This window comes from Carica papaya, chromosome 2, assembly GCF_054855325.1.
Source record: "Carica papaya isolate Zhongbai chromosome 2, ASM5485532v1, whole genome shotgun sequence".
Taxonomy (NCBI): Eukaryota; Viridiplantae; Streptophyta; class Magnoliopsida; order Brassicales; family Caricaceae; genus Carica; species Carica papaya.
In genome coordinates this window covers 30,330,400-30,342,761 of record NC_142310.1, presented here as the reverse complement: position 1 = coordinate 30,342,761, position 12,362 = coordinate 30,330,400, and the positions used below count along the sequence as shown (strand labels likewise).

The following is a 12,362-nucleotide window of genomic DNA, read 5'->3' as shown; positions in this document are numbered from 1 at the left end:
TTTTGAGTTGCCATTTTAAAACAGAACTCTCCAAATTGAAACGCGAACAAAGTAAATTCTAGCTGCTTAGTCTTAGACGCGAGGAAGAATGTGGAACGAGTGTTCTGCCTCTCTGCGATGTCAATCAATAGCCTTCCTCATTCAATCTGCCCGTGTATGTCTCTTCCTTTTAAGAGACATATCCAATGCTCTTCAATTTTGAAGATCATTTTGCAGGGAATATGAAATCATGATTTTGTATTGTTCGTGGCTTTCTATCAGTTGATCGTGATTCCTTTCATAAGTCCTCCTAATATTATTCTTTTTCGTCACTTTCTATTTTCCATTTCGTGATTCAAGCAACTTGAAGTTTCTTCACTCGTCAAATACTCTGCATTATCGCTCTTCGTTGATCGATTTTATTTTTCCCTTACCAGGTATTGTTTTATTTCTCTCTCTCACTAACTTCTCTTTGGATTTCTGAGGTTTATGTCCTGGCTCAATTCAATTTGTTTTACATATTCAATCAAGATTGCGCTTAAATTTTCTTACCTATTTGCTCAATTATTTAGTTAATGCAGAGTTATCTATTGAGTTTACGTGTCGAATAACTGGGAGCTAGGTTTATTGGCATTGCTATATTATTCTCCTTGTTGCCTTGTTGGAGGTTCTGTTTCCTGTTTATGGACTATATTAGATACTATGGAGGTTCTGTTTCTAGGAAAGACAGGGAGTCCAGTGATGGAGAAATCTAATGACTGTGGAATTACGGCGGAAATTCACAATTAATATTTTTAGAGAAGAAATCACAAATTAAAGTTGGAGAGTAGAGAAACGCGTATATTTAGCGTCCATGGAATATTATTGTATTCTAATATTCTCATTTTTTATTATAAATATCCCAGACCTTGTTTAAATCTGGTTCAACCTCTCTCAAATGACGTTGAAAGAAGTTGTGGAAATAACATTCATATATTCAATCGCTCCATCTCTCTGTCACTGCATGTTATCTGCTCATTTGCATTTGCTCTTGATTCTCTTGCACTTGCACAAATCTTGTGCATGATAAGTAATCAAAATCCCATCCAAGTTCTTCACTCTCTGCGTCTTTAGGAAGAAAAGCCTGTCCACATCAGTATTCTGCACCTTTCCCAACGCTTTTAGGTGCCAACATAAGGCCAAGATTCACCTTAAAAGGCTGTTGCATTCAATCTAGGACTCTGCAGAATTTGGCTTAGAACTTTGTTTCTTCTATTTTATTTCCAATCAGATTGTAACCTTGTCTATATGATGCATGGTGACTTAAGTTTAGACTTCCTAAATAGATTTTGTAATTCTTTTAAACATAAAACTATTGTACTATTTTTGAGTCTATTTCTTAGTTTTGATCCTATTTGAGAAATATTACTTAGGAAGCATTATAAATATCTTTGTAATTTAGTTTTGAGATACTTTTGTTATTCAGTAAAAGTTCCTTGAGAATTTTCTCAATTTTTTTGGTTGTGTCAGATTCTTAGGTGTGATATTTATGAAACACTTTTTGTAAAAATATCTACACTTTAATGCTCAAATTCCTTGCTAGAAAAATTAACCATAAGTTGTCTTACATCATTGTACCTCAATAGCGTAATGTGTCACAATCTATCAATGATAATTACCCAAATTCTCAAAATAAATCCGTTTCACCTTGTGGTATCAAAATGCCAAACAACCATGGCAGAGTCATCTAGTGAGTCCCCTCAAACTGCTCTAACTGTTGTTCAGTCCAACCTCTGAAAACTCTTCTTACTCTCAATATTTTCTGCAAAATTAACACCTAAGAGTGATTTGGCCGGGAAAACTCAATTTCTTCCATTGATTATCAAAGTCTTCTTAGATTTATTGATGGCACAAACCTAGCTCCCAAAAAACCACATCTTAATCAGATCAAAATGAGCAAGTTCCTAATCCTCCATTTGTTTGTTGGTTTAAGAAAGATCAGATGCTCCTCTTTTGGACCCTTTCCTTTTTCACCGCAGAGGTAGTTTCTTATATAATTGGCTCAACAACATCCTCCAAAATCTAGAATGCTCTCCACTAAAGTTTTGGATCCATTTCACAAAGTCAACAACTTCAAATTCATACTGAAAATGAAAATGAAAATGACCTCTCCTTTTCTTAAATATTTGCAAAAGGCCAACTCTCTTACCGACGAGCTTGAGAACGGCTGAATTTAATGCTCTTGCTTATTGCAATTTGGCGCCAAATTCCACTGTACAAGTGCTGCTCTGAAATTGCTTGCTAGTCTAATCTTGTTTTATGGATTTCATGAACAATTGATTGGTCATGAAATCTTCCTCAGAAATTTCCATACATGGCAAATTGCAAACATGCTCATTGCCTGCTGCTTCCTCTAAGCAGCTCTTCACCTGTCCTCTAAACCGTAACTTGTGAGTCCAAACAGTGGCCAAACCTAAGGCAACAACCAGCACCCACCTCAGAATCATGGACCTTGCCAGATCTGTGGCTACCAGAAACACAACAGATTAATGTTGCCGTCATTACAACCATCCTCCTCAACAACCTAGGGCTGATATGATTTGCTCTACTTCTCCAGTAAGTGCTAATTTTCATCCTATGCCTATATTTGTTGCAGCAAATAAGGATCATGCTATCCAAGTGCTCCGGTCACTCATCATGTCACCTTAAATATTGCAATTATGAGTAGTTTTAGTGATTAAAAGGGGATGGACCAACTACAAGTTGGCAATTGTCAAAATTTGCAAATTTCTCACACTGGCAATTCATCTATACTATGTCCTATTCAACCCTTATCACTTAATAATATTTTACAAGTTTCCTCTATCCAGAAAATTATTTTAAAATAAAGAAATTCACAATTGAAAATTCATGGCTTTTAGTTTGGTCAAACAACTTTTTTATAAACTATTATGCCGTCAGAAACTTCACTTCACAATGCAGATTCTAATTGTTTCCCTTAGAAAAGCTTTTTATCTCTTGGTCATGTTTCAGGACTAGCATTGCGTGATCATCTTGGTTATCCCAATCAGAAGAGCAGTTGCTAGATATCCTAACCAAGCCACTGCCTAAATATAGGTTTGAAGTTTTAAGAAGAATGTTTTCCACTGTCAAAAAAAAAAGCCAAGAAAGAGTGTTGAAGGTTGACACTTTTATGTTCCTCCTTGTCCATGTCTTTTACCCTTAGTTTAGTTTCTAGTCCAATGGTTAGTTTATTGTGTAAAGCATATATTAGTGAACAGGCTGCTTACAGAATGTTTGTATTATATCAAGGTTTCTTACACTACTTTACAAAGCATTTTTTTCTTTTTTTGGAAGGCATTGGCTGTCATGGTCAGCATAATATATTTAAGGCATTTCGAATAAAGAAGCAATTCAATTTTTTGCCTCAATTTCTCTTCCTCCACTCATGAGATGGGTCATAATAATCTGCCCTCCAACTGCCTTATCTATTATAGAAAGATATTATCAGAAAAATGGGTAAAATTGTTTTGGAAAGTTAATATGGTAAAACAAGAAATATTTCTTGGTAAATAAATGTTTCCTCTGCAACATTTCTTTTTTCTGTTTTGTGTAGGTTCATACAAGGAAATAATGCTGACCACTGGCTTCTGCAACCTATTAGCGAAAGCAATCTGCAGCTATTTGCGCTAATTACTATATGGATCTCAAGTAAAGTGAGTGTTGATTAATTTAAAGTATTTCATTGTTTTATTCATATTTTGTTAATCTCATTTGTACTTTTGTAGATACATGAATCTCATCCTCTCTCAGTTGAAGTTTTGAAGTTTATAGGTGATAAGGCCATTACGGAGCAACATTTTACAACTCGAGATTTTTTGGAAGCAGTAAGCTACTTATATGTTAAAATGGTCTCAAATTCTGCTCATCCTCTAATTCCACGGAGGATAATATCAATATTTTGCAGGAGATTGTCTTAATGCAGGTAAATCTCACAAAACATGGAACATTTTCTCCACGATTAAAGTTCAACTCAGTTATTCCCTCTTTCAAATGCTAAACAGGTGTTGAATTTTGAGATTGGTACATCTAAAATTGCTTTTATTTTCCTTGAAGAGCTCTATATTCAGTTAAAGTAAGTTTCTTCGTCAGCATTTTGAAAGGTTTCAGGTCAATGACTCTTGGAAAACACATGAAGAAACATATCTAAATTAGTTCATTCATATTAACACGTCACTAGTTCTTCTTTATACGTCTTTTATATTTTCTCATTTCAGGGGAATGGCAAAGATTGGGGAAATCTTGAGCTTTGAGGTCTGCATGGATCTGATGGATCTTCTTTATGAAAAGGAGAAGACAGCTATTCTTTATAGTTCTCCTCATTCTCTAGCTGCATCTATTTTGGCAAGTTTAAATTGGATTTTCCACTGCATTAGCTATAAGTTAGCAAATCTTAAAATATTAGATCATTTGAGCAGAGTTTTGATCTTTGGCAGGTAGCATCATATGTGATAACGGTGCCTAGACAGGAGTTGGAATTCCCAGTTCTTCCTTGGGGTAAGGTTTCAGTTTTAAGTGTCCTTCAATTAGTGATGATACTTTTTTAATGATTATGGTTTAAAGTCCCATGATGCCTCATGATTCAAGGAGTTCCAATTGCATGCAAACATTAGATACCCTATAAATGCATCAGTTCGATTCCTGGTGACTGAGGCCTAGTTGAGTTTTCCATAATATACATAAGTTGTTTCTTCTTACTTGCGTTCTACATGATGTTTCCTTACCAAATCAAGGGAAATAGCACCAAGAAACCATGAAATAGTTGTCACATGCTATTTTGTTAGTATCCTGCCTGCCTAGTACTTAATGTTTGTTTGATAGGAGATGGATGGAAAACACGTGGAGGAGATAAAAGTTGTTGATGAATTAATAGCAGATAAAATATAATTGACCTCATGGTTTACTTTTTCCAAAGGTTAAACTATCCTAGAATTCATTAGGCTCTTCTCGAACCTTCTTGCTGCTAGTTATATTAGAGTTAGATTGATTTTGTTTAGGTGGTTTGACTTCAACGTTTTTGGGTGTCCAAGAATGCTTTCTATTTTTTAGCCAAACCAATCATGCTTGATGGTGTAGCAGAGGCATTTGGGTATTAATTGCCTCTTATTAATGACCTAAAATTGTATACACATCTAAAAATTTAAAATAAATACAACAAGATAAGATGAAATTATTTTTTCTAATAAACGATTTTATTACTATTTGCTGATATCAAAATGAGTTTTGAATATGTTCTATTAACAAAAAGTTATTTATCCTACAATTATATAACGTCATTAGGCATTCAAAATTTTAGAATAACTGATCTCTCAAAAAAATTCATTTTCTGATTGTTAAAATTCTATATGATATATGGTAGTGCCTCTTTAAACTAAATAATTCACAAACAATTAGATATTGATCCATTGAATTAAATGAATACAATCTCACAAAATGTTACATTCATTTGAATGATGATCATATGAGGAATGAGTTATTCTAGTTGGTACTAGTGAAAGTTTTAAAAGTTGAAAATCAAGTATTTGTTATATTTTTTCTAGGATATATACCTTAAAAGCACTTGTACTTTTTCAAAAAATTCATATTAATCTTTATAGTAATTTTTGGTTTAATATATAACATATATTTTCAAATTTTATTTATATTAACTCTTATTGTTAACAGCATATTTAACTACGTGACAGATGTTGTTATTACGTGAACATTATATTTCCAAATATAACTAGTATGTCTGCCACATGGCTAGCATGCTAACCATTTTTTAAAATTTATCAACGTGATTGCCACATAGCTGTCATACTGGTAAATTGTCTCTATTTAATTTTTTTTTCATTCTTTCATTTTTTTACCTTTTCACTTGTGACATTTTCTTATTCTTATATGGTCATTTTCAAAAACATGATATCTACGAGACTACATTATTTATCACGTTGACATTTATTAAACGATGTTAAATATAAGAATAGGAGCTAATTGAAACAAAACTTGAAGGTACGGATTTTATATAAATAAAAAAATTATTACAGGTCAACATGAATTTCTTCAAAAGCTGGAACTGCTTTTGAGGTATATGTTCTCTTTTTCGATTCCTCTACGCAAAATCAATCAAACTTATCAAAATAGTTTTTTGTTTTTTTTTTGTCAAACTATAAATGTCAAACTATAACTTGTTTTGACAAAAAAAAAAAGGCAAAACTAGGGAATATTTAGTATTGAGGAGAGAAATATGCTTAAACTAGTAGGATATTTTATTATTATTATTATTATCAATATTATTATTATTCTTATTATTATTATAATTGTCAATTTTAGGAGAATACCAAATAGGATTATTACTTGAAATGGTTAGATAAAAATTGAAGAATCGAAGACGTTAAGAGTCAGATATTTATTTTCTACTTCCTAAAATTACTTTTTAAACTCTTTTTTTAATTCAACAAATGTACTTAAATACTTTAATCGTATCCACATAAAATTAATAATATACATATAATAATATAAATTATAAAAGTTACAATAAATATATATTTTTTATTAACTCTTTTAAAAATAATTGTTTATTTCTCTGCCTTTGGGCTAAGATATAGGCTCATAAGTCCATGATTTTAGTCGCCGCTTGGAATACATATTTTTTTAAATGCATTGGTGTCTTGTAGTGTCTAGTTGATGTATTTACACTTGGGCTTTAAAGCACGGGTCTCTGTGAGCCTCTGATGTAATAAGACTGTCGTGGATATCCGGCCCATGTGTTTCATTTTTCACATGTTGAAGGGAGAGAGTGACTATTTGAAGTTTTAAAATCTCAGAGCACCTTTGTGCCAATTTAACCCCGATTAACGGGTGTCTGATTATAGAAAAACATCTTCTTGCCCCTGTACTCTGAGAACTTGTCCATTCAATCTAATCATCTTCTTCTGCATGGCCATTAAAATCGACTCTTGACCACCGGCCAGTTTAGATCGTCAAATTTGTGGTCCATAACATATTTCTACATCCAGTGGTCCAGGGTATAATCACTAAATAAATCATTGAGGATCGCTGTTGACAGCATTCATTTTTTAAAATAATTGTCACTGTTAGATGGCAAGAAACTCATGCCACTGCCTTCTGTTTCACCCAATCTCTGCTTTAGATTCCTCCCCGTTAACTCATCAAGCTGTAAGAACTGAATCTTATCTATATGGCCCCCATCTTTTCCTTTCTTTCAGAGGCTTGAAGTTGCCCTTTCTCTTCCTAGTCGCAGTATTGTGTAAATAATACCATAGCCAACAGGGTCACGGTCAGTGAACATATACAAGCTGAAAAAAAGGGCTATCAAGCAACTTTTTTATAAAAAATTAGAATTGGATTCTTTGCTTTTCTACTGAAGATTCCTTCACATGGCTTGAGAAAGCCTATTTCTACCTTTCATTGAGTTGCTTTATTTCAGTTAAAGATTCATGATCATGTTTGTTCACGGTGCAGAGCCCTCGTGCTCTTTATGCCACAATGGTACTGTGCAAGAACCTCCGAATTGCTAAATTTTTTACTGCATAAAAACATTTTCTTAGGTTCATTTCAACATGAGCAATTTATACTGATATATACGTGTATATATATATGAATTAGTCAATTATGTAAAAATAACAATGATGATGATGAAAATTTAAAATTTTAAAAGTATTAGATTTGGTATTTAAAAAAGTAATTTTATTTATACTTTATTATTTTATAAACATATGTTGTATATATTTTCAGAGACAAACATATATAACATAAATTTAAAAAAGTAAAGATTTAAAAAAAAAAATCATATTTCATTTTCCCTTTTAGAACTTCTGGCAGCTTAAGATTTACTCCCACAATCACTTGTCTCCTAAAATCAACATTGTGTATCACTACCACTATTTGGTTTGCGGGCAGGTATAGGTTGTCAGGTGTCCCCGCTACGGTCCTTCTGTGAGGTAGCATACGATATAACCAGTGCCTTTTACAGCGAACATATTAAGAGAAGAAGAGAAAATAACGCGTGCGTATGTCATGGGTAAGGGAGTAAAAGACTTTCGCCATTAAAGTGGATGATGGTAGGAGGGGATTTCCAAAGCCCACAGCCTGTCTATCGAATATAATTGTCGTTATGCAAAGAGAGAAAGACAGGATACTGAATCACTTGTTAGGTTTGTTGATGAGGATGAATGGATGATCATAATTCAAAAGGCCCCACTTTAACCCACCATTTCCATTTTCAGTTATCTTGTTTTCAAGGAAGTCTGACGCTCTTCCTGCGTTCACCTACTTTACCCAAGTTGTTTGTTCCTTTTCTTTGGGATAGAAAGATTTCTTTAGTTCGTCCAATTATTTATTATTTTTTATCTTGTAGTTAAGTGGTTAATATAATGCCACAGCTTATGCCTTTCGTCGACTTCCACATCCTCCTCTCTCTCCCTAAGAAAGTTGTTGTTTCCTACTATATACTGGATTGAGATAATTAACTTAATTAGATCGCCAGCCTAGGAAGTCATAGATGCCAGGCTAATTTTACTCACAAGAAAAAAAAGATGCTAGGCTAATTTACATATACCGCTGTGTGTAAACCTTTTCTCCATCTTCCAATTTTTTTAGCATATTTAAAAAATTGAGTATATGTATTGGAGAAGCAGAAGCTTGAGGGTAGTAATTGATAGATCCTATTCAAAGCTTTCTTGATCTGATCTAATTATTGATTATACATGGTAGAAGTTACAAGGATGGTTGCTATACCAATCCATTTCATTTGTTTATCCAAAAAAAGAATCTATTTTGCTGCTCTTCAACTAGCAACATGCTGGCGTTGAATGACAAGAAGTTTTAGACTGATCGATATAGTTTTGTTATTGTGCATACGGCTGCAGTGAAATTTGTAACCTCGTGCAAAGAAGAGGAAATTGTGGAAATTGTGAGGAACATTCTCGAGCATGTATTTGAACCTTGTTGCTAAATATTCTGAAGAAAGCTATTGTTGGCAAGTATTCTCCACTTCATTGAATAAAGGTATATTTTTTGGTGAACGCAATTTATAATCTGCAGGTTTTTACATTACAAAGTATCGTCTGTTAATTTGGAAAGATCCGGAAATGACAAGGAAATCCTGGAAAAGGGTTGGTGGGATCCATCTCCTTAAATTTAAAAAAAAAAAAAAACTACTTCCCGACGCGTGTAGATATATACAATAATAATGTAGGCTCTACCACACGCCCAATTGATTTCTTTTTCGTTTCTTTCAAAAGAAAAGGAAAATCACTCACAAAGAGACTCATGCTGCCTTTTTAGTTCTACTTTTTCTTCCTGACTCCTGCGTGTGAGCGGCTCCATCTAACTATCTAAACGCCAAGGAGAAGCACCAATTGGATCTTGAAGGAGGATAACTGAATTGGCGATTCAGTAAATATTTATTATAATAAAAATTTCAAGCTTTAATTCAAAATTAGTCCATATGTGATTCTTTTATCATTCGGTATTTTAATTTTTAATTATTGCAATTAAATATTTAATTTTTTTAAAAAAATAGTTTATTTGTTACAATAAACAATTGTCTAGCTTCATCATTTGTGATAATCATGTTATGAAAATATTTGCCCAATATTTAATGTATCTTGAAAGGAAAGAAAATGTGTAAATATTAAAAAGTAGGAGAATGTTTGAGGTTGCAGAGAGCATTTAACCTCAGTTTGCAACCAAAATAAATAACAATTGAAGTATTTGGGTCAAATATATGTATAAAGATACAGCATACGTAATGGAGATAATTAAAAGAAAGTTTAAAATAATGCACAGAAAGCTGAGGGGATATTATTATTTGTCTGTGCCTTATAACTAGTACGTAATTACCTCAGCAAATATAAATAGATTTAATAAAAAAATATTTCGGACTACTAATTATAAGCACCGCCAATAAGAAAAGGCTTCATATTTTCTCTAAAAAGTGTGTTTGAGTGTTGGAAAAAAATATCGATGATGGCAATTATCAGAGAGTTCCAGGGTAAGATTCTGAGCATATGAACCCACTTCAATTATTTACATCTAATTCCATACTTTATGCTCTGTAAAGTGCACCAACAGCTTAATTTCACCTGTAACTTTTCCGGAAATACTAATTAAGGGGGAAAAAAGAAACAGAGAGTGCAAATTGTGTTGGAAATAGTTTGATAAACATGATTAGGCCACAAGAAGTTTTGTTTGATTTTTCCATAATATCCTCATAAATAGGTTAGGATAGGAGGGTTTTCTGGTTGTACCTGCATAGCTTCCTGATAACCCTATTCATAAAATATATAAATTGAATTGTTTTGTTTTGTTGGATAATCTTTGTCAACTTGGACGACGCTTGTCAGTAGCTAGGCAGGCAAGAGTTCATACATTATCATGTGTACGTAATATAGATATATATACATATATATATATATATGTGTGTGTGTGTGTGTGTGTTTAAGTGTGTATGTTATGCACGCGGGTCAAACTTGGCCTGAATTCCAAGTTTTAAAATTAAAATTTCTTACCTAACAAACACCTAACATTCTCAATATTTTATGATGGCATATCTTATGAGTAGGTGATTGTAATAACTATTTAATGACAAGTAATTTATATTATAAAAAGCTGTTCATATTAATTTTTAAATATGCTGCTAAAATCTTTTTTTGTAAAACTTTTAAACGATTTTGTGGCCACATCATTGATTTAGTCAACAAAAGAAAAAAAACAGAACGAACAAGTTTAGGTCTAATGTATATATGTTGAATATGATAAAGCATCACTATGACAAAGGACTTATACATGTGGTTAATTTTTATTTTTTTTTCTAAAAAGAATAAATAATAAGTATAATGAGCATATTTCCAGCAGTATCACAATTATCTATGAACAAATAATAATGGAGAACATTAGCTCCAATACATCCCATGAGGAGGTGATTGGCAATTTAGTAAGCTGATAATTGGTGAAAATATGCAACCAGATATTTCATCAATATATGTATACACACACACACACATACTAGACTGAAGCTTTTTCCTTGTGGGGTTTGATAATATGGGTTGAGTTCCCTCATTGTTTATTGAAAAAATCTTATTGAAATATAAATATCAAAATTATACTACGACTGGATATATTTTATTTATTTACCCCTTAATAAATTGTGCATAATCAAAGTGAAAAGTGGTGAGATCTTGTAAAAATATCAGCGACTTAATCTTGACTTAAGACGAAAGAATAAAAAACAGCTCTTTTTTATACACATTTATGATCAAAATAGATATCAAGCAGAATGTGCTTTGAACAAGCACATCATAGTAGATTAAAAATTACGTACATTATGTTAACATTATCGCAATAAATATTTAACCGTCTAATTAAAATATAATAAAGTTCATGAATACATTATAAATCTAATGTCTCAAATAAGGAAAATAGTAGCTCAATATTTTGTTCAAAACTAGATTTAGAAACTATATTTTTATTTATAGTACTCCTTCTAGGATTTGGACAACTAGTCTATTCAACATCCAAATGACTAGTTAGGCTCACATGGCAGTCCAAAAAAGAGATAAAGAACATAATTTTTGAGTGTTTTTCATATGGCAGGTAGATTAACAAAATGTTGTTTGTGAGAATAGTAAATTGTATTGATGTGGGGGGATAATATGCACGACCAAAAATTAATAAATAATCATAAAACTGTGATTTCTTATATAAAATCTTAGAAGATTTTGAAATTGTATATGGAAGATGATGGTAAGAGATTTTTGAGGAGAGGATGCCATTTAACTGAGAGGGCAGGTAAGATGCATATGAAGTCCTCGATCTTTTAAGCAAATTGTTGAATTTAGCATTTAACAAATTTAATTTTCCCATAGATGTCTAAATATCATTCTTTGAAATGCTCTCTCAATCAATTAATGCTAAAGATGTACAGGTGATATCTAACTTCAATTCAAAAGCTATTTTGCCATGTATATATTTTAAGGGTGCTGGATTTTCTGATATTCTCTGCTATTTTCATTTGTTTATCGTATTTAATATATATAGGAGATACCAACCAAGCTTAATTTCTTTCTGATTTGCTAATCATAACCTTCGTCTCATAGTGTTTAATTAATTCTTTCCTACTACAGGAAAAATAAAAATAAAAATAATACTAACTAATCAAACGGTCTGATTGAGTATGCATGTGCTTGTCATTTATGAAGCGTACGACATTTATCACTTTATGTGTGATCATCAATTATTGTTCCAGTAGAGAAAGAGAAAAATAGAAGAAAATAATAATTTAATTAAAAAAATTAATTAATATTTTAACTATAATTAAGAAGGGATAATACGAAAGAAGG

General features: G+C 32.1%; 1 protein-coding gene across 2 annotated transcripts; it reads left to right on the top strand.

The window, feature by feature from the left end:
* On the top strand, positions 1–9,049 carry CYCJ18 (cyclin J18). 2 transcript variants are annotated; one of them, XM_088214009.1, is made up of 9 exons: positions 1–154; positions 340–416; positions 3,575–3,674; positions 3,747–3,845; positions 3,926–3,943; positions 4,023–4,093; positions 4,236–4,362; positions 4,455–4,515; positions 8,889–9,049. In XM_088214009.1, the coding sequence occupies exons 1-9, from the start codon at positions 89–91 to the stop codon at positions 8,972–8,974; spliced, it is 705 nt and encodes a 234-aa protein (XP_088070135.1). In that variant the 5' UTR covers positions 1–88; the 3' UTR covers positions 8,975–9,049. The 2 variants fall into 2 exon arrangements, with proteins under 2 accessions (XP_088070135.1, XP_088070134.1); XM_088214008.1 differs by having other exon boundaries at positions 4,437–4,515.
* Positions 9,050–12,362: the final 3,313 nt, after the last annotated feature.